The 24,580-nt window shown below is 33.4% G+C and overlaps 1 protein-coding gene across 5 annotated transcripts in view; it reads left to right on the plus strand.

Annotated features, from left to right (window-relative positions):
* The window catches only part of LOC145286018 (intermembrane lipid transfer protein VPS13A-like), a 965,259-nt gene that overhangs the window by 413,626 nt on the left and 527,053 nt on the right, over positions 1–24,580 (plus strand). For all 5 annotated transcript variants that reach the window (XM_080134633.1, XM_080134635.1, XM_080134636.1 and 2 more), the window contains one exon: positions 22,276–22,349. In XM_080134633.1, the coding sequence (XP_079990759.1) occupies positions 22,276–22,349 (74 nt within the window). The remainder of the gene's footprint in view (positions 1–22,275; positions 22,350–24,580) is intronic.

A 24,580-nucleotide genomic window follows, 5' to 3' on the forward strand; every position in this document is an offset into this window, starting at 1 on the left:
GTAATGAACATTTAAATTTAAAATGTTTAAAAATTCAACGCTATTTCACATGATTAATGGTAGCCGAATGGATACGGTCTCCGCTAATCGAGCCAGAGATGTCTCGTGTCGCGGGGTTCGAATCGTTCGACTGGTAGTAATTGTGACACCCTGCACTGAGGAATCCCGAAAGGATGAAACACTAGTGTCTGTAGGTATTTAATTATTATAGTAAAAAAATAATTATGACAGCCCCTTTAAGAAATACGTTTCTTATAGTTGAGCACTTTCTGTTGAATAAAAGTCGGTCAATTTAGCTCTTATGCGTAGATCGTCGTATAACGACTTGATCACTGTCTGTCTGACGTAATGAACATTTAAATTTAAAATGTTTAAAAATTCAACGCTATTTCACATGATTAATGGTAGCCGAATGGATACGGTCTCCGCTAATCGAGCCAGAGATGTCTCGTGTCGCGGGGTTCGAATCGTTCGACTGGTAGTAATTGTGACACCCTGCACTGAGGAATCCCGAAAGGATGAAACACTAGTGTCTGTAGGTATTTAATTATTATAGTAAAAAAATAATTATGACAGCCCCTTTAAGAAATACGTTTCTTATAGTTGAGCACTTTCTGTTGAATAAAAGTCGGTCAATTTAGCTCTTATGCGTAGATCGTCGTATAACGACTTGATCACTGTCTGTCTGACGTAATGAACATTTAAATTTAAAATGTTTAAAAATTCAACGCTATTTCACATGATTAATGGTAGCCGAATGGATACGGTCTCCGCTAATCGAGCCAGAGATGTCTCGTGTCGCGGGGTTCGAATCGTTCGACTGGTAGTAATTGTGACACCCTGCACTGAGGAATCCCGAAAGGATGAAACACTAGTGTCTGTAGGTATTTAATTATTATAGTAAAAAAATAATTAAATATATATATATATATATATAATGTAAAGGTTATGAGGAGTTTATAAAGCATAAAAACGATGTTTTTGATATTTAATATATTATTTTTTGATATTTCAAGCAGTCCTCCACTCTTGATTACAAAATGTAGCGAAATAACAATGAAATACGTCAGATAAACTGGAAATTTTTGTTTGGCTGCGTTCATTCCTTGCAAAAAAGTTTGAGAGTTCACGTAAATTTTTTTAACTGTTTGTGAAAGAAGAATGTTGTACTTTTTTTATTTTTTTAAATTTGTGGTGTCAGTTTCAATCAACAACAAACATCAAAACACAACTGATTTATGATTTATTATATTTATAATAAATGATTAGAAACTGAAAGGAATGTATTGAATGGTGTAACCCCACGTGTGCCCCCTGGACAGATCACCGACTCCCAACGTCATGTACCGTGGATTTTCGTTCATGGCCGGATCATCATTTTCTTGCTGGTGACTGTCGGTGGGGACACACGCGTGGTTTCACAAAAGTACAAATATGAACAAAGAAAGGAAAAACACAAACGGCAATGTTCACATATAAATTGACTGTTGGACTTGTAAGTGAGTGTGTGTTTTCTCCCCGTTCTATTGATGTTACATCTCTGTTTCACAGTCAACTCTAAAAATTGTTCACAACTCTATTTCGCAGTCAACTCCTATAACTGTTCAACTGTAGTCATTATCAACTCCCATCCGTCGTCTAGTGCATGTAGATCTCAACTGTCGCTGTCCAACTTCCACCCACCCTCAAGCGCATCTAGATGTCAACTGCCTGTCACCTCTGTCTTTGTCTCTCAGGTCGCCCACCCCACCCTGGCTACAGGAAGCTGCCCTTCTCTGTTTTATCAGTAGGTTTCTATTGTTATTGTTTGCTATTTCCTATCTATTGTTGATTGTAGGATATTTCCAATTTCTTTGTTTATTCTAAGCTATTTCCTATCTATTAAATTAATAGTAAATGAATATAGTAAAATAATAATAATAATAATGATAATAATAATACGCAGACAAATGGTTCAAACACAGGCCAGAGACTATACTGAAAAATGAAAACCACAAAATTCTTTGGGGTGTGGAGATACAAACAGATAAACCCATCCAAGCTAGAAAACCGGATGTCATAATAATCAACAAAAAAAAAAAGAGCCTGTCAAATTGTAGATTTTGTCGTCACAGCAAACCACAAAGTGAAGAGCATAAAGATAGAAAAATGAAACAAATATGCGGAACTTGCCAGAGAACTAAAAGAAATATGAAACCTAAAGAAAATCAATATAATAACAATAATTGTAAGAGTATTTGGAACAGTTTCAAAGAACTTGGAAACAAGACTAAGAGAAATTGGAAAAGGGGAAGGCTCAGACTATGCAACAGACAATAATGCTGAAAACAGTGGAAATCTTAAAGAAAACCCTTGAATGAATTAATCTACAAAAATGACAATTGCCAACCGAGCATATAGAAAATGCAAGAGAAGTAAAATAAAAATAAAATGAAGAAAACTGAAGCTGAGAAATTTTAGACTGACTATTACCTCCCCTTCCCATGTCCCTCTCCCTCCCACCTCCCCCCAAAAGGGGGGGGAATAGTCAAAGGGTCAAATAGGATGGAAAGACCAAGGAGTAAAAGCACTTATCAGTCTTCCACTGGATTAGTGCGAAAAGAATGAAACGTTGGGGAGGCTTATTGGTACCAAATTCCAGTGAAGACCAATGGTCATTGTCAGTGAAAAATTAACAGCAAGCAACTGTTGCGATAGCACAAATTTATTTGCAAAGGTTGTTGAAAGAGATGAGAATTACTGGAAATCTGGGGAGACTTGTTGTCACCCAGACTCCAAGGAACACCATCGCTCTTTGTCAGTGAGCAATTTCTGATGATGACCTGTGTGAGAACTCCTAGTGAGTGAAATAATAATAATTATGTGATGGAGATGAATAATTTTTATTTGAACCACAGTCCTATTGTAAAGCATACACATCATCTACACCCACACTAACATACATATATACACACACACATAGATATGTATATACCTAGGAGCATACACAGTTTACTAAACAAATATACTAGTATATATTCATATACATGCATATATATTCATATACATGTATATATTCATATACATGCATAAAATAAAGTAGACAAGTAGAAATATGAAACTAAACGTATATAAATAAATATAGGTAAATCGATATACTAAATACGAGTAATAATAGCAATAGCTATAACAATAAAAATAGTGCAAATAGAAGGTTAAGCGTGATGAAAAAATAATAATGTAATAATAATAATAAATTCACATCACTATGTAAAAAAACCTGAAAAAATGCATCGATGAAGCAGATGTGCCAGAATGGATGACTAAAAGTAGAACCACACTGGTGCAAAAAGACACAACGAAAAGAACTATCCCCAGCAACATGTTTACTTACAATATGGAAAATATTAACAGCACAACTGAGGGAACAAATTTACCACTCCCTTCATAATCACAGACTACTTCCTGAAGAATAGAAAGGATGCCAAAAAGGGAAAAGAGGAACACATGACCTACTATACATAAACCAAAAGATTATGAAAGAAGTAAAAAATAGAAAAAAAGGACTTAGCCATCGCATGGATCTACTACAAGAAACGTATGACAGGATCTCTCAAGCAGGGATGATAGAATACTTGAGAATGTACAAAATATCAGGCAAGATTATCAGTTTGATAAAAAATGCAATGAGAACATGAAGACTTGAACTGATAGCTGATGAACAATACATAACTGATATTAAAATAAAAGAAGTATCTTCCAAGCTGATTCCCTATCATCACTATTATTCATCATAACCATGATGCCTCTTAATAACATACTAAGCAAATGTCAAGCTGGATACTAATTCACTAATACAGATGAAAGAATAAACCACCTAATATACATGGACTATCTGAAACTGTTTGCAAAAACCAAGAAGGAATTAGAGATGCTAGTAAACACAACCAGAATCTTCAGTCAGGATATCTGAATGGAATTTGGCATAGAAAAGTGCACACTGCTGATTATGAGGAGGGGAAACCTGAAGGCAACAGAAGGCATGGCACTACCCAATCAAATAGAGATAAGAGCATTAGGTAACATGACAGCTACAAATATAGAAGTCCTTGAAGCAGACACTGTTAAAGCAACAGAAATGAAAGAGAAAGTTGGAAAGGAATCTTTAAGAAGGACAAGAAAACTTCTAGAGACCAAGCTATATAGTAGAAACCTAATTAAAGGGCAGTGTCACTAGTAAGATACTCTGGACCTTTTATAGGGTGGACCAAAGAAGAACTGAGGCAACTCGACCAAAAGAACAGGAAACTTATGACTATGCACAATGCACAAAGGATGATACTGACCGATTCTATATGAAAAGGAAAGATGTAGGAAAGACTGGTTTGTACAGAAGACTGTAAATGACACACAAAAAAAAAAAAGAATTTGAAAAATACATAATGAAGAATACGGAAAGAATAATTACCGCAGCAAGAGACATTGAAAGAACGAACAAGCCAGAAAAAGAAAAGACAAGAGATAAGAGGAGAAAAGAAAAATGGGAGGAGAAACAGCTACACGGATGATTCATGAGGATGGCAAAAGATGAGATTAACGAAAACACTTGGACATGACTAACCGCACAAGATAACAATATCAGAACAAACAACATCAAAGCAAGGATCGACAAGACACAAGAAAACAAAAAATGTGGACTAAGAGATGAAACCAACCACATAATAAGCAAATGTAGCAAACTAGCCCAAAAAGAATTGAAAAATAGACACGATCAAGTGGGAATTATGCAGATAACTGCATTTTGAAAACACTGACAAATGCTACAAACACAAATCAACGGCAGTGCTTGAAAACGAAAGTTACAAAATCCTATGAGGCATGGATATACAAACAGATAAACCCATCCAAACAAAAAGGCAGAAAGTCATAATAGTTTGCAAGAAGAAAATGTCCTGCCAGATTGTAGATTTTGCCGTCTCAGATGATCACAGAGTGAAGATAAAGGAGACAGAGAAGTGGGGCAAATACACAGAAGTGGCCAGAGAGCTCAAAGGGATCTGGAAGACAAAGAAAGTTAAGATAACACAAATAGTAGTAGGAGCACTAGGAACAATACTAAAAAAAACTTTGAAGAAAGAATAGGCGAAATTGGAATCAAAGAGGTGACTACAAAGATACAATAGATAACGATAATGAAAATGATTGAAATAATAAGGAAAACCCTTAAATACACATGATCTGCAGGTTCTGGCCGGGCATACAAAAACTATTACAGAAACACCACATGGGATCATGAAAACTGAAACTACATAATTATAAGTTAACCCCACTTTTTCTTATTTCCTTTTGTGTGTGTATGTTGGATAACACCAATAATGTATATCACCACAAACTGATGCCACACCAAATAATCAAGGAGGAAGGAAAAATTAAGAGAGAAAGCACAAGCTAGACCTCCACTGAATGAATGCAAAGGGGACTGTTGGGAACGGTTGTTGCCACTTGAATTTCAGTGAAAACCAATGCTCGCCAGCAAAGTGAAACCAATGGTAAGCGGCTTTTACAATAACGCAAATTCATCTGCAAAGTTTATCGAAAAATGTGGAGAGTACTGGAAATCTAGGAAAACTTGTCACTCAGACTCCAGAGAACACCACAAGTTGTTCTCAAAGAGAAATCATACAATGACTACTCCTAGTGAGTAAATAATAATAATAATAATAATAAATAAAGAAATCAAATGAAAATTTTATATATATATATGTTTGTGTAAAGAAAAAGAAGAAATGTAATATACATATTGAAATCAAAATAGGAATAGACAAGTTTATACATATGCATATATATAGGTGTATGTAGTCAGGTAACATTATTTATGGTTTCAAAAGACCGAGGTCTGTATTGAGACCTTTATTTTGTATGTTAGATCGGAGGAGCCATTGGATTTCTTTACTTGTGAATTTTTGTTGAGGGGAAATCAGTCTATCAGGAGGCATGTAATATTGTCTAAACAAGTTGATTTGATTAAAAATATTTAATGAAACATGCAATTATTAAAATTTTATGTTAAGTTTGCAGGTTGAAACAAGTAACGTAGAAAGCAATACAAATGACGACTCAACAAATAAAGGTAGATCAAATAAGAAGTGTATTAGGAAAAGATATATTTACAGGATATTTACATAATTGACATGGACAAGATAACAATCATTAATTCGAGACAGGTTCAACAAATATGACACATAAGAACAAAATGACCATTTGATAATGGATTACTAACCTTATGTTGCAGCTCCTTTCATCTCTCGGACATTGCAAGAAAACGTTTCAATGCGAAGCAGTAACAACAGGATTTGTCTTTTGGTTTTTCCTCATTTATTCTCATTCTCAACAGTTACTTAACATTGTGTTAAGTTTGCAGGTTGAAACAAGTAACGTAGAAAGCAATACAAATGACGACTCAACAAACAAAGGTAGATCAAATAAGAAGTGTATTAGGAAAAGATATATTTACAGGATATTTACATAATGGTGACAAATAAGAGAGTCTTTGCTGGAGAAACATATCTGCTCTCGGCGGCCTTCGGTGGCTTCTGGTGAACACACACTCAGACTAACTGAATCTTCCTATTTATGTGTAATTACTATCCACATATGCAAATGAATGTGTGCCACCATCACACCCCCCTCCCAAGATTTGAAGTCACACAGATTTCAATATCTTTTTCTCTTGGGATTTAACATTAATGGTTCATTAAACTTTCTTTTTCTATCTGATCTTCGGGGTTCAGGTGTATATTGAGGCGGTTCCAAATAAAAGGATTCGTATATGATGTCCATGGTTTCCTCCTCTTCGACTGCTGTTGTATAATCACCATCTTGAATGTGGCGTTTTTTTATTTTGTTCAGGTGCCTTTTATGTATATTTTGTGGACCTTTAATCATGTATGTACAATCACCAATGCGTTTATCCACTACTCCACATTCCCAGTAAGAAGTGTTATTCCTGTAGCACTTGAAATATACTCGATCTCCCGAGTTATATTTCTTTCTTATCATGTGTGTAGTGTTTCGGACAATTGCCTGTCTTGGCAATAGTTTATCAAACGCTGATTTCACCTTCTTTTTCTTTACATATACGGTGGGGGCTGCCCAGTCGCTATGTTCTATTTTTTATAGTATTCCTGTCTGTTCCAATCTGTCTAATTCTTTATTAATCTTTTCCAACCAAGCGAACGGAACATTTCGCTTTTTTCTAAAAATTGGGCTGTTTTCTTTAAGTTCAAACGAGGCTTTAAATTTATTGCAACGACCTAATTTAGTCATAAATACATCAGGGAATAATTCTTTTAAGTCCTCTTTTATATTTTCTGTTGTTGGAGTAGTACATTCTATTTTTTTACAGAATGTATTAATTGGCTTATCCCACAGTCCAAATTTCTCAATTAAATCTATTCCAAACAGGTTTTCGCTATTTTTCAATACGAACATTTTTAATTTCTTTGTAATCCCTTTCAATTTCATCAGAACTTCTCCTTCAAATTTTATCTCACCACCAGTTACTGTCCGAGCTGATTTACTTGTTTTCATCATGGTTGGTTTACCCAACTTTTTCCATGTATTCAAGTTTATTATAGAAATATCGGATCCTGAATCCAGTTGTAATTTTATTGGCGTTTTAAATATTTCCGCTTTTATGTATTTTCACCGATTTTTGTCTAATTTTTCATTTGATTTTGTTTGCTGTACTCTCTTTCTGGTGAAATCTTTATATCTGCAACAATCGCTTTTGTGTCCGACTTTCTTGCAAATGTAGCATTTTTTCTTCTGATAAGGGCAATCCGATTCCCAACGTCTTCCTACGCATCTCTTACAGTTATATCTAGGAAGAGACTTGTTATATTCTTTACTATAATTATAATTATTATATTTGGAATATCTCGTTCCATTTTGACTGCTTTTATTTGTATAGTTCTTGGTTGGTGTGTATGGTTTTCTAACCTTTCTTACATATGCCACTCCGGATTCTTCTATCTTTTTTGAATCCTTTTTTAGTGTAATGGCCCTTTCACAATCCTCTGCTAATTTCTGAAGTGTTAAATCTTGCTTAGATTCCAGCTTAGACAACACTCGTCTGCGTATTTCTGCATTTTTCATGGAAACTAACACTTGTGCGAAGATTAGGCATTTGAAATCTTCTACTGTTAGTTCCGCTAGCTTAAAATTATCAGTTTTTATTGGCAACTGATGCATATGTCAAATAATCTTGGTTGTCCATCTTCCTTAGATTCATACACAACCATCTCTTATGAAAAAGAGATATATTCGGATTAAATAATTCTTTTAGTAATTTTACAGCTTCCATGAAATCTAATTCCATAGTTTTTTTTAGGTAGTATATAATCTACGAACTTGCTGTGTTCTGCTACACCCAACTTCCTGAGTAAAAGGCTCACTTTCTGGCTATTTGGCCAACTTTTGCAGTCCAGTTGAAAGACATCCTCGTATCTTGTATAGTATGCTTCAAAAGTCTTTTCTTCCTCCGGCACATAATTAGATGTGTCCATGCTATTAAATATAGTTGTATGCGAGAAATTAGTACTTTCGACATTTTCTCGATTAGTCTTTAATAGTTCCAGTGTTTTAGCAAAATATTCATTTTGCCTTTCTTCATATTGAAATTGTAATTTCTTCTGCCTTTCTTCTTGTTCAAGTTGTAATTTCTTCTGCCTTTCTTCTTGTTCAAGTTGTAATTTCTTCTGCCTTTCTTCTTGTTCAAGTTGTAATTTCTTCTGCCTTTCTTCTTGTTCCATTTGCCATTTCAATAATTTCTCCTCTCTACATGCATCTAGCTCGGATTGCGCCTTTTGTTGCGTCTGCAAAAATTGCATTAACATTCTAGATAAATCTTCCATTTTTTTTTTTGTATCCTTCAGTAGCAGTAATGCAGTTACGAAGAAAAATTGTACAATTTCACATGCAACACAAAATCCGTACCATATAAAATGGCTTGTGTTACAAAAAAAATTGTTCATAGTTCCTGTTTTCAATAGTAATATCGCTGCTTGAATAATATTTTCTCACTTCGCTAGCGAGTCAAGCTCATCCAACCAGAACATAAGAACTGAGGCTTTTGCTGAAATCACAAAATACGATTTACTTTTCCGCTTTTAGGCATTTCCTAATAAATAACAGCCGAACTTAAGTACAACTCTTTCCATAGAAAAACAAAAAAATTTTCAACTCGAGTCACAATTGAAAAAATGTATGGACTACATTTAAATTTTTTTTTTTTTTGCATGACGTTTTACTGTCTTATAACCGTTATCCAGTGACAACTTTAGTTTAAAAAAAAATCTTTCCTTGATTTTAGTTTAACAGTGGTATTTTTTTTATTTTTTTTTTTAAATACCGAAGAGAAAAATTTGGTTTACCAAAAAGTCTTTAGTTGGTATTTACAGCAATTTAGGAAATCCACTGGTGAACTTTTTTTTCTTTGTATGTTACTTCCTTGTAATTTAGTAATACGAATCTATTCTCCGTAATTTAGTAATACGAATCTGTTTGTCGTTTTACAAAAATTCACTTTTACAGTGTGTTATTTTTTTTTTTTTTGTAACATGGATTCCACGGGAAACGGCGTAAATCATTGCTTTTTTTTTTTTGCCACGTTCGAGTTTTTTTTTGGGTTTTTTTTTTTGAGACTACAATTAAAGGTTTTGGTTTGTCTCTTTTTTTCCCGACTAGTATTTGAGTAAATAAAATACTATTAATCAAGATTACTTTTTTTTTTTTTAACCTGAATGTAGTTTTTGTTCTTGGAATTTGGGAAACAACCGTTTCTTTCTTTTAGTGTTGTACTTTGCGAGGAAAATATTTTACAGTTTTCCAATGTTCGCTGAATTATTCATTTTTTCCGCTTGAGTCGAACTTCTCTTTAGCGTAAAATCCGTTTTTACGACTATTTCGTTCGTCAAAACTTGTATTCCTTAGAAAGGTCAACTGTTGCATTGTATTTTTTTTTTTTTTTTAGTGAGTTCTTTCCATTTCTTCATCAAACTGTTATATTTGACGTTCATCCTCGTCGCCACTGTTAAGTTTGCAAGTTTAAACAAGTAACATAGAAAGCAATACAAATGACGACTCAACAAATAAAGGTAGATCAAATAAGAAGTGTATTAGGAAAAGATATATTTACAGGATATTTACATAATGGTGTCAAGTAAGAGAGTCTTTGCTGAAGAAACATATCTGCTCTCGGCGGCCTTCGGTGGCTTCTGGTGAACACACGCTCAGACTAACTGAATCTTCCTATTTATGTGTAATTACTATCCACATATGCAAATGAATGTGTGCCACCACAACACTTTATGTGCTTCTATAATTTCTATTAAAAGGGTAATAAAATATAGATGTTTTTCATATTTGTAATATTATATTGACTCTCTATTTGATTGATTTTATATAATTTTAAAATCAATTTTACTGTAAATTACATAGTTTTAATTCCTTCTCATGCAAGAAAATACTGAATATAAAATCATCTGTATTGATAATAAACTTTTATTACAGATTTAACAACTAAGAGAGAATATACCGAAATCACCAGAAAATGCATTGAAGCATAAATTAGGAACTCGTAATTTCTGGAAAATCTACCACAATGTAGTAAATAATAGGCAATCAATAATGCCCTCACTATCCAACAATCATGAAGTTGTTTGCATGGCAACCGAGAAAGCTAACATGCTTGCCCATCAGTTTTCCTCAAACTCTACATAGGACCTAGTAAACCATTCCCTCCCTGATTTTCCTTTGTGGACAGAAACCACGTTAGATGATCTGAAAATCACTCCTACATGATATAAAAAAAACGACCCCCTCAAAAGCATGTGGACCTGATCTCATCTCAGCTGTACTATTAAAACCATGCTTCCCTGAGGTTGCTCCAGTTTTTTCAAATTCTTCAACAAATGCTTTAATGGATCTTGCTTCCCTGACTGCTAGAAAACTGCTTCTGTAGTACCAGTTTACAAGAAGTCTGATGAAAGAACTGACCCATTAAATTATTGCACCATTTTTTTTTTTTTTTTTTTTTTTTATTACATTTTCACCCCAAACAAGGCACATTGCCACTTTAATGTAGGGGGCTACTACAGGGGTATTATGTAGGGATTAGGGCAGCGAGATGTTGGTTCACGTTGCACTTGAACTTATGCATGTCAGTACAGTTTGGGAAGCAATGACCTGGAATGGAATTCCAAAGTCTAGCAGTTCTGGGGAAGAAACTACTGGAGTAGAAAGATCTTTTACATCTAGGGATCTCTACAGTGTGGGGGTGGGATTTTGTAGCTTGTCGGGTCTGTCGAGGGTGTTCACGTCATGGGGGCACAAGTGCTTGCAGTTCTTCAGAGCATTCACCATTATAATACTTGTAGAACAGGCAGAGGGATGCAACGTTTCGACGATGGGACAGAGGCTGAAGTTTTGATGCCAGTTTAGGGCCTATCAGATTTGCGACTCTCTTTTGAACCCTGTCAAGAAGCGAGAGACTAGTAGCCGATGCACCGGCCCAAATGTGACAGCAATACTCCATACATGGGCGAATAGTGGCCTTATAGAGGTACAGGATACTTTCGGGTGTTAGAAGTTTTCTAGCACGGTAGAGAGAACCCACCTTCCTCGCAGCGGCCCTGGCAATGCCCTCAATGTAATTGTTCCAGCTCATGTTTCCTGTGAACGTTAGGCCAAGGAGCTTGAAAGACGTACTCTCAGCTAAAGAGTTGTTGGCCATTGCTATAGGTGGTAGAGAAGGTTTCTTGTAATTATTGAATGAAACCAGTTTTGTCTTGGTGGCATTGAACGTTACCATCCATTTTTGTCCCCATTCCACTACTGATTTGAGGTCATCCTCTAGTGTTTCTGCCATTACTTTAGATATATGTTCATTTGTTTTCCTGTCGTGCCTGCTATAGAGTGTGGTGTCATCAGCATATATACCCATCTCAGAGGCAATTTTGTCGGGGAGGTCATTTATGAATATCAGGAACAGCAGAGGACCAAGGATAGATCCCTGGGGCACTCCCGCATTTATATTATATTGTTTAGACGTACGACCGTCGAGGACAACCTGGATTTTTCTCTTATCTAAGAAGGATTTAATTATGTTAAGTATTCTACCAGTGATACCGTAAGATCTAATCTTTCTGAGGAGACCCTCATGCCATACCCTGTCAAAAGCCTTAGATATATCTAGAGCTACCGCTCTGCCCTCTCCCGCTTTGTCCAGTGAATGGTATATGCGTTCAGAGATTACAGTGAGGATGTCTGCCGTGGAACGGGCTTGTCTAAATCCATATTGATGGTCGGTCAGAAGTTTAGCATCTGTAAGGTGCTGGACTAGAGCATGGTTAATTTAGGTCTCAAATATTTTGGCAAAAAGTGGGAGGAGGCTAATAGGGCGATAATTTAATGGGTCAGTTCTTTCGCCAGAATTCTTGAATACTGGTACCACAGAAGCAGTTTTCCAACAGCTCGGAAAGCAAGTAGCCTCTACTCTCTTTTCGCCAAAATATTTGAGTCCATAATTAATCAAGCTCTAATCCACTATCTTACATGTGCTAAACTTCTGTCCGACCAACAATATGGATTTAGGCAAAGCTGTTCTACTGCAGATATCCTAACTGTAATCTTTGAACGTATATACCATGCACTGGATAAGACGGGGGAGAGGAGGGCAGTAGCCCTACATACATATATATCTAAGGTTTTTGACAGGGTATGGTATGATGGTCTTCTCATAAAAATCAGATCATATAAAATTACTGAACGAATACTTAATAGAATGTAATCTTTCTTAAGTAAGAGAAGAATCCAGGTTGTCCTTGATGATCGTCTAAACAATATGATATAAATGCGGGTATACCTCAGGGATTGATCCTTGAACCTTTATTATTTCTGATATTCATAAATGACTTCTCTGATAAATTTGTCTCTGAGATGGGTATATTTGCTGATGACACCACACTCTATAACAGACATGCGGGGAAAACTAATGAACACATATCCAAGGCAATGGTGGAAACCCTAAAGGAAGACCTCCAGTCTGTAGTGGAATGGGGACAAAACTCGATGTTAATTTTCAATGCTGCCAAGACTAAGCTCGTTTTCTTTAATAATTACAAAAAACCCTTCTCAACTATCAATAGCTATGGTTAATGATACATTACCTGAAAGTACTTCGTTCAAACTCCTTGACTTAACGTTCACAGGGAACATGAGTTAGAACAGATACATCATGGGCATTGCCAAGGCTACTGCGAGGAAGATAGGCTCTCTCTACCATACAAGAAAGTTACTTATGCCTGAAAGTATCCTATATTTATACAAGACCACCATTCGCCCATGTATGGAGTATTGTTGTCACATTTCTGCTACTAGTCTCTCACTTCTGGACAGGGTTCAAAAGAGAGTCACCAACTTGATAGGTCCTAACTGTCATCTAAGCTTCAACCTCTGCCCCATCGATGAAATGTTGCATCCCTCTGCCTGTTTTACAAGTATTTTAATGGTAGATGCTCCGACGAACTACAAGCACTTGAACCCCTTGACATAAATACTCCCGACAAACCCGACAAGCAGCAAAGTTCCACCTCTACACAGTAGAGATCCCCAGATGTCAGAAAACCTTCTGCTATAATAGTTTCTTCTACATAACTGCTAGACTTTGGAATTCCCTTCCAGGTTCCTGCTTCCATAACTGTACTGACATACAGAAGTTCAAGTGTAATGTAAACAGACATCTTGCTGCTCAACTCCCTACATAGTATCCCTGAAATTTATGTCTCAGATAGTAGCCCCCTACATCAAAGTAGCAATGTGCCTTGTTTGGGTGTAAAAATGCAATAAAAAAAAAAACTAAAATAAGAGCATGCAATATTACATATGATATTGAAACTATGTTTTATGTTATCAGTTTAAAATAAACTGTACAATTAGCAATAGAAAAAATTTTAAAACTAGGAAATGATTATTTGACTCATTATATACACCCTGACTAGCAATAATAGTTTGGTAATAAAACAAAGAATTTCTAAAATTTTCTGTGAATCAATTTCTGAAATTATTTTACTGAAAATCTTGCATATCATCACATTGGTAAAAGTTAAAGAAGTTAGTATTTAAAAAAAATAAAATTTATTGAAATCAGTCACTCTTAACTCATTGCTATTCTGTGAAAACAGCATTTTCCATTTGTTGGTGTAAAACAGGAATAAAATTGCAAAATAAGGATCAAGAGTTGCAATAACACATTTTACTGGATAACTTAATTTTTTGCAATAACACATTTTACTGGATAACTTAATTTTTTGCAATAACACATTTTACTGGATAACTTAATTTTTTTTGCAATAACACATTTTACTGGATAACTAAAGTTTTGCAATAACAGATTTTACTGGATAACTTAATTTTTTGCAATAAAACATTTTACTGGATAACTTAATTTTTTTGCAAGAAAACATTTTACTGGATAACTTAATTTTTTGCAATAAAACATTTTACTGGATAACTTATTTTTTTTGCAAGAAAACATTTTACTGGATAACTTATTTTTTTTGCAATAACACATTTTACTGGATAACTTAATTTTTTGCAATAAAACATTTTACTGGATAACTTAATTTTTTGCAATAAAACATTTTACTGGATAACTTATTTTTTTTGCAAGAAAACATTTTACTGGATAACTTAATTTTTTGCAATAAAACATTTTATTGGATAACTTAATTTTTTTGCAATAACACATTTTACTGGATAACTTATTTTTTTTACAATAACACATTTTACTGGATAACTTAATTTTTTGCAATAACACATTTTACTGGATAACTTAATTTTTTGCAATAAAACATTTTACTGGATAACTTAATTTTTTGCAATAAAACATTTTATTGGATAACTTATTTTTTTTGCAATAACACATTTTACTGGATAACTTATTTTTTTTACAATAACACATTTTACTGGATAACTTAATTTTTTGCAATAAAACATTTTACTGGATAACTTAATTTTTTGCAATAACACATTTTACTGGATAACTTATTTTTTTTACAATAACACATTTTACTGGATAACTTAATTTTTTGCAATAACACATTTTACTGGATAACTTATTTTTTTGCAATAACACATTTTACTGGATAACTTAATTTTTTGCAATAACACATTTTACTGGATAACTTAATTTTTTGCAATAAAACATTTTATTGGATAACTTAATTTTTTTGCAATAACACATTTTACTGGATAACTTATTTTTTTTGCAAGAACACATTTTACTGGATAACTTAATTTTTTGCAATAACACATTTTACTGGATAACTTAATTTTTTGTAATAACACATTTTACTGGATAACTTAATTTTTTGCAATAAAACATTTTACTGGATAACTTAATTTTTTGCAATAAAACATTTTATTGGATAACTTATTTTTTTTGTCAATAACACATTTTACTGGATAACTTATTTTTTTTACAATAAAACATTTTACTGGATAACTTAATTTTTTGCAATAACACATTTTACTGGATAACTTAATTTTTTTGCAATAACACATTTTACTGGATAACTTAATTTTTTGCAATAACACATTTTACTGGATAACTTAATTTTTTTGCAATAACACATTTTACTGGATAACTTAATTTTTTGCAATAACACATTTTACTGGATAACTTATTTTTTTTGCAAGAACACATTTTACTGGATAACTTAATTTTTTGCAATAACACATTTTACTGGATAACTTAATTTTTTGCAATAACACATTTTACTGGATAACTTAATTTTTTTACAATAACACATTTTACTGGATAACTTATTTTTTTTGCAAGAACACATTTTACTGGATAACTTAATTTTTTGCAATAACACATTTTACTGGATAACTTAATTTTTTGCAATAACACATTTTACTGGATAACTTAATTTTTTGCAATAACACATTTTACTGGATAACTTAATTTTTTGCAATAACACATTTCACTGGATAACTTAATTTTTTGCAATAAAACATTTTACTGGATAACTTAATTTTTTGCAATAACACATTTTACTGAATAACTTAATTTTTTGCAATAACACATTTCACTGGATAACTTAATTTTTTGCAAGAACACATTTTACTGAATAACTTAATTTTTTGCAATAACACATTTCACTGGATAACTTAATTTTTTGCAAGAACACATTTTACTGGATAACTTAATTTTTTTGCAATAACACATTTTACTGGATAACTTAATTTTTTGCAATAACACATTTTACTGGATAACTTAATTTTTTGCAATAACACATTTTACTGGATAACTTAATTTTTTGCAATAACACATTTTACTGGATAACTTAATTTTTTTGCAATAACACATTTTACTGGATAACTAAATTTTTTGCAAGAACACATTTTACTGGATAACTTAATTTTTTGCAATAACGCATTTTACTGGATAACTTAATTTTTTTGCAATAACACATTTTACTGGATAACTTAATTTTTTGCAATAACACATTTTACTGGATAATTTAATTTTTTGCAATAACACATTTTACTGGATAACTTAATTTTTTGCAATAAAACATTTTACTGGATAACTTAATTTTTTTGCAAGAACACATTTTACTGGATAACTTAATTTTTTGCAATAACACATTTCACTGGATAACTTAATTTTTTGCAAGAACACATTTTACTGGATAACTTAATTTTTTGCAAGAACACATTTTACTGGATAACTTAATTTTTTGCAATAACGCATTTTACTGGATAACTTAATTTTTTTGCAATAACACATTTTACTGGATAACTTAATTTTTTGCAATAAAACATTTTACTGGATAACTTAATTTTTTGCAATAACACATTTTACTGGATAACTTAATTTTTTGCAATAACGCATTTTACTGGATAACTTAATTTTTTGCAATAACACATTTTACTGGATAACTTAATTTTTTGCAATAACACATTTTACTGGATAACTTAATTTTTTACAATAACACATTTTACTGGATAACTTAATTTTTTGCAATAACACATTTTACTGGATAACTTAATTTTTTGCAATAACATATTTTACTGGATAACTTAATTTTTTCCAATAACACATTTTACTGGATAACTTAATTTTTTGCAATAACACATTTTACTGGATAACTTAATTTTTTGCAATAACACATTTTACTGGATAACTTAATTTTTTGCAATAACACATTTTACTGGATAACTTAATTTTTTGCAATAACACATTTTACTGGATAACTTAATTTTTTGCAATAACACATTTTACTGGATAACTTAATTTTTTGCAATAACACATTTTACTGGATAACTTAATTTTTTGCAATAACACATTTTACTGGATAACTTAATTTTTTGCAATAACACATTTTACTGGATAATTTAATTTTTTGCAATAACACATTTTACTGGATAATTTAATTTTTTGCACACATGTGCATCAAGAAATCTTCTACTCATGACATCAGTGTATTTCTTAATAGTGCAATGTGGGATGATTCCACTTGCTGCAGGATTAATGGATTTACATAAGGCTGTTTTCAATGAAGTGTACGTATATAAGAGTACTGCTCAACTAGCTCCCAATAAAGTTGTTTCCAATGAAAATCAATATCCATTGGCATAAATTTCCAGTTTGATAATAACCTAAAAGTTTTAAGTTAAGGGATGATGGCAGCCTAATGATCAATTTTTCAGCATAAGATGGCTAAGAATGCTTGTGTAGCACAAGAAGAACAGTGGAATTGTCATAAATTAGTAGTGAAAGAAGTATATCCAATCAAAGCGCTAAGATTTCTGTCAGGAGATTGCAATAGGAGGCAAATGTTACTTCAACTCCTTTAAATACTTTGATAGAACTAACAAGTTTCTCAATTTCTGTTGATGTAAAAACAATATTGTTTCCTCACATATGTTACTTTTATATATGACTAGCGAGGGTACCCGGCACTGCCCGGGTATTTGAAGGTGTGGGTGTTTGGGGGGGGGGGGTAGATCAACATAAAATGCTCGAAAAAAATATTAAAAAACAGTGAAAAAAGTTTTGAGGGGAGGTAGGCTCGAATCCGATTGGGGGTGGGGGGTACCCGGCGTTGCCTGGGTGTTTGTAGGTGTGTGTGTAGGGCGGGGTAGATAAAAAAAGAAAGAAGTTAAAAAAACGAACAAAAAAAAACTCTAACCCGATGGGAGGGAGGGCTACCCGGAGGTTTGTGTGTAGATCAAAAAAGAAAGCTCGAATTAAAAGAACAAAAACGTTTTGGGAAGGAGGTAGGCTCGAACCCAAAGCTTTGAGGTTAATAGTTTGAAGACATACCATGAGGCAAGAAAGCCAGGGACTTTTGATCAGTCAAAAATGAGCGTTTAAAAACGAACGCCGTTTTTCTAGGTCCTAGCAGCAGTAGCAAACAAATTCAAAGCACAAATTTTGTCATCATTGCATAAAAGCGAGCGAAAGAAAATATTTTAATGACTACATTTCATAAGTGCTACTGTGTAGCATTCAAAAAGTTATAAGATTGAGTGAGCAAGCCGAGAAGCAGCGGAAAAAAAGCCTTTGGCGGACATACAGAAAAAATGCACACACACGCACACACATTTTCCCTTTTATATATCTAGATTTCTGAATTAATTCATTGATATATATAGCCATATTATATATTATTTTTAAGCGCTTTTTCACTCTATCGAATCGTGTTATTTGTTACCATTCTCAATCTCTTCATTCATTTTTTTTGCAGACTTTTCGACAGCATGGACAAAGTTCAAATCTGCACAATTTTCTTGTTCCAGTTCAAACTAGGCTGAAACAGCTCATGTTATCAATGATGCGTTTTGCCCAGGAACCACTAATGAACGTGTGGCACAATGGTGGTTCAGAAAATTTCGCAATGTTGATGAGAGCCTCGAAGATGAAGATGTCACGGCCGGCCGACTGCCGTTGATAATGAACATTTGAAAGCCTTAATTGAAGCCAATCCTCACAAAACCACACAAGAAGTTGCTGTTGAATTGAGGTCGACCACTCAACAGTCGTTCACCATTTAAAACAAAGTTGGATAAATCAGTGCCGCATGAATTGAACGATAATCAAAAAAATTGTCATTTTGAGGTGTCTTCTATGCTCCTTCTACACAACAAAAATGACTCATTTCTCGAGCGGATTGTGATGGGTGATGAGAAGTGGATCCTTTATGACATACGGCAATGTTTGGCACAGTAGTTGGATGTCAGAAAAACTCCACAACACTTCCCGAAGCCAAAATTGCACCAAAAAAAGGTTATGGTGACTGTTTGGTGATCTGTGGCTGGTCTCATCCATCACAGCTTTTTGAATCCAGGCGAAATGATTACAGCGGAAAAGTACTTCCGACAAATTGACAAAATGCACCAGAACCTCCAATGCATGTGCCCGAGATTGGACAATATGAAGGGACCAGTTCTACTCCATGACATGTTGCTCAACTGACCTTGCAAAAGCTGAACGAATTGGGCGATGAAACTCTGCCTCATCCGCCATATTCACTGGACCTCTTGCCCACTGATTATCACTTTTTCAAGCATCTCGACAACTTCCTACATGAAAAAATGTTTCAAAAGCCAAGATGATGCCAAATCGGCCTTCAATGACTTCATCGCTTCCAGAACTCCAGATTTCTATGCTAATGGGATAGATAAACTTGTTTCTCGTTGACAAAAATGTGTCGATTTTAATGGTTCTTATTTTGATTAATAAAGTTTATTATAAAAGCAGTTATGATCTTTTGGAGTTGAATGCCAAAAAAACAACATTATTTTTTGCACCAACCTAATATATTGTTGACATCTCAAATGACAGTGATACTCATCTCCCAAATACAATGATTTGCTCAGCTGTCAAGTCCATCAAAGGTCATTTGAGTCTCATCAGTGAAAATGACACAATTCATGTCTTTCTTCCAATATTTTCTTACCCATTCTATTCTTGAACTATTGTGCCTTGATGGAATTTTCAGTGGAACTTTCAGGGATGCTATGATCCACAAAATGGTATTTTTTGTGGATATTGGTATATCAAAATAACCATCTGCAGTGAAAATGAACTTACTTGATTGTTCAGATTTTCTACAGAGCTTCCGGTCAGTATTCTTTAAATCCTATCAGTAACAACCAAGTCCAACTCCTGGCCTTCTTGTATGGTTTAGCTACTAAGCCTGGTGAAACTATTTATACTAACTGACAGGAGAGGCAAAGGCGCCTTAAAATCAGTCACTTTGGTCAGGTGGAGCTTGTCAACTTTGAGTGGTAGCTCACCTAGAAGAAGGCAACTCTAATTCAAAACCTCCACTGCTTTGCAAGATTACCCCATCAGGGAAAAGGCTAACGGAGTAAACCCCACCAGAAAATTCAGAGACCTTAGTCCCTTAGGTGGCTTGACTTTATATTGTCATCACAACTCCTGCGGCGCAGTTAGAGCCAAGCTGTATTGACTCTGTCTTTCCCTTGGATTGTCTGGCTTCATAGAGAGGGGAAGACTTCATAGAGAGGGGGAGACTTGTTGGGGATAGGATGCTCTGTATATGTAATTGAGATCCCACCCTCTTTTGTTAATGAATGAGAAACATGGGTCACATGATGAAGAGACGAAACATACTGATATACGATAATAAATAAATGTATATTTATTTACATAAAAATACATGAGAGAGAATAAAGATAGAGATAGTAAGAGTTCATTGAGAAGAGAATAATATTACTTGCGTTTAGTATTGATGAGAGGCTGACAGTTAGGTCAGGAGGACTGGTTGGCTGGCTATACCAACTGGAATGCATTTCGTCACACCTTGACTTGTCGAGAGTCCAGTGGAAAAGAGAAAGAAATCTATAAAACAGGAAGTGACATCTGCATTGCCCTCTGGTATGGCAAGAAGGCATGTGTTACCAAAGCTAAAGGGCAACAATCGAGTTTAGTTTAAGAGTACTGTTTTGTGTCTGTGTGTCCATTGGCTGGGAATTTTCATTTTCCACAGACTGCTGCACGGGCAACAGCTATCCTCCCATATCACCTTGCCCAGGCTATGTAGCTCCACCGCTCATCTCCTGAAACGGACTGTTGCCAACAAAAATACAAAAATCAGTAACACTCTTTCAAATTTCTTCCTTAGTGATAGTTTTTTCTGAAATCTATTTATACTATTCTTATAATGACCTTGTTTTATGCAATGACATCAGGTGGGGTACATTTAGTTTTAATTATAACTGCTTTTTCATCATTGGTTATTGTTTATCAGTTCCGCATTGTTGTTGCTGTATAAAAAGCTATTATTATCAATGATGCTCAAAACAAAACAAAAAAAACAGTGTTAATAAGAACAAACAACAATGTACTGCACAATGTAAACCAACGCAACAATGTTGCTAAAACATAACAGATTTTCCATAAAAAAATTCGAAAATTGATTCACAGATAAAATGTACCCTAAAAGGAAGATCTAGAATTTGTATATTTGTTTTTACTTCTTTTCTGTCCAGGCCGTGCATTTTAATGACACCAAATTTAGTAAAATAAACTGGTATATTTACATTTAGCAATGTATAGACTAAAAAGATTATGGCAATAATACTATTATCTTAAGGTTAATATTAAATAGTGTGTACAAATTATCCATTGATTTATATCTTGAAACCATAAAAGATTTTTATTTCTCTATATGATTAGTTTGGGTATATAGACTAAAAAAGATACAGTTTGTTGTTAGATATGGCTGAACATGAGCAATTAAAAAATTGTTATCATAGAAAATTAATGCATTTTCAAGTTAGACATTTTGCATTTCATATCATATAAATTTATTACTTGAAACCATTTTATTTTATTACATTTTAAATTAATGCATTTTCAAGTTAGACATTTTGCATTTCATATCATATAAATTTATTACTTGAAACCATTTTATTTTATTACATTTCATATCATATAAATTCATTACTTGAAACCATTTTATCTCATTTATTCCATCATTTTATAAATTTATCAAAAATTGACTTAATATTTTGCCACAAAAATGTTTTCAGCTTATAATGATAAACTTGAAGAATTCTTTCCTTATAATGATTTTACTTGTATTTAATAATTTTGAAAGAAAGGAAAATCTACATTTTGTTAACTAACTGAGCACTATAAATGAATTAATGTTTTCTTTATTAATGTATTTATTGTTATATTTACTTATAAAGGTCCATCTGGTGAATATTTGGAACTAATTAGCAGTAAATCCAACGACAATTTGGTATCAATCACATACAGAAAGGTAGAGTATCTATATGTTGTTGCTTCTTGATTGTTATATCATTGTCAACACTAGAAAGAACGTTTAGTCACTATTCATATTAGATTAAGGTATCATTTTTAAAGCTGTTTAACTTTTGTTAGAAAAATATCAATGTTATATAACCATATCAACCCTTTATTACAACCAACTTATAACAAACAGAAAGCTCCTACCTATTTTGTCTCAAGTGGTCAACACCCACTCCTACACAAGGTACCTATTCCAATCTACAAATTTGCTTGGATTCCAAAGCTCTGGATACTTCAGCACTCCTGGTACAGGAAGACTACGTCACACCTCCCTTTAACTATAACCTCAAAGGATCGCACCTTTGTGCTCATACTGACAGCAACTCTACAACTAAACCCTTAACTACAGTGTCCTTCATACCAGGTGAGCCATCATTTCCAACATCCAAGTCGGAATGCTTTATGATACACAGACAGGTTCATCCCACATACACCTTAGTATAACTTAATGTGGTACCTTGTTGTCCACATTGTAAGGTTGAGGTACCTCCAGTGTGTGGATAATTAACCCTACAATTATCATATAGGAACATAATTTCTCTACTTGATCTGTAACATAACTGCAACATTTTATTTATTGCTTTTTTTTCTCTTTTCCTTCCACTGATTCACAACATAATTCTCCTTTTGATATTATAAATACCATCTGCCTTTCCATATGTGGCGGAAATTTCCCATGAATTTCCATAGTTGGTAACCACAACTAGCCATTCCAGGCTTATACTGGCCTAACAAAAAAAATTCATGCTCTTTATGAGCCAGTCCATACTAATCCAATGTTACTGCTTTTTTTTTTAATTTAAATTAATATTCTTTGGCATTGCGACCTCTCCTACTGACAAAATAAAAATAAAAAATACAATACAATTCCATATCGGTCCTGGATAGGACCTAAAACTATATCCGATGGTGAGGCCCCACCTTGCGGGCCTTGGGGAGTGTGGAGCCACCCTTTAATTGCCATTGCTCCCAGGTCCACTCTGACCCGGAGTGGTAGTACCTGTTAGGGTCCCAACTATGGGTTAAATAGAATCTGACTTTAAAAAAAATATACTCCATTAAAAATCGTTCCTCCAAAAAAACTATGTTCGGCATTAAATAACCTGAAAAAGGTTGATATGCCGTAAAACAAAAACAACCAACCAACCAACAATTCCATATCAAGTTCAAATAAAAATCATTATACAAAAATAAGAATCACTCTAATCCAGCAATGATAAAAAAAATTATATGAACAATTCCTTTCCTTTTATTTCTTCAACAATTCAAAACAAAATAGTCGTATATTTCTGTACTTCTCCATTATTTCTTATTATGCAATCAATTTGGCATTCTCCCTTTTGTTACATGTGTGTAAGCATATAAATTCAAACAAATCTTTTTCTATTTATTTTTTCCTTTTTAAAGCTAGAAAGTTTAACATAAGGAAAAACATATATTTCAAAACACCTTCAGAAAATATCTCTGTACTTGTGCAGATTTTGAACCAGATGTATCTAAGTGTCTACTGGACTTGGGCTGGAACATGACGTTAACTGCCAGATTATGCCAAGCGTCACCCATGATAAGGTCTTAACAACAGTATGAAACAGAAAAATAGTAAAATAAATGGAAATTATAGGAATAAAAAAATTTTTTTAAATCAATGACCTATCATATTTTTTTTTATTATTTATTTAATGTTTCATGATAAACATATTTTTTTATGTGGGGGGGGGGCGGAGGGAATTTACTATAACCATTATTTTTTTTTGTTTTTTTGTTTTCATTTTTGATAGATAATGTTTAGTAAACAAATTTTATTTCGTAAACCAATTATGTATTTTTGATCTCTCAAAGGTTTTTCAAAAGGTTCAAAGAAGAAAAACAAAATTATTTTCAAGTATTTTGCCTCGTTTTGTTCAAAATTGATTTTTTTTTCTCAAAGCAAATTGCAAGAAAAGGTTTTGAAAAAGGTTTAATTGTTAAAACTTTTTTCTTTTATTAAAGAAAATTGTAAGAAAAGGTTTGTGCACCTTCAACTACATCCATTGCTTATGTAGTCTCTTTTTGCAATGATGCATCTAATACCACATGTAATTCAATTCTTTTTGGGATCTAATTAATTTCTTATTTTGACAAAAAAAAAAACCTAATTCTTCAGGCATCTGCAGTTGTTTGTCTAATATTGATAAATTCATG

The sequence above is a fragment of the Euprymna scolopes genome, chromosome 10 (genome assembly GCF_053919585.1).
Source record: "Euprymna scolopes isolate OS-2025 chromosome 10, ASM5391958v1, whole genome shotgun sequence".
Classification (NCBI taxonomy): domain Eukaryota; kingdom Metazoa; phylum Mollusca; class Cephalopoda; order Sepiida; family Sepiolidae; genus Euprymna; species Euprymna scolopes.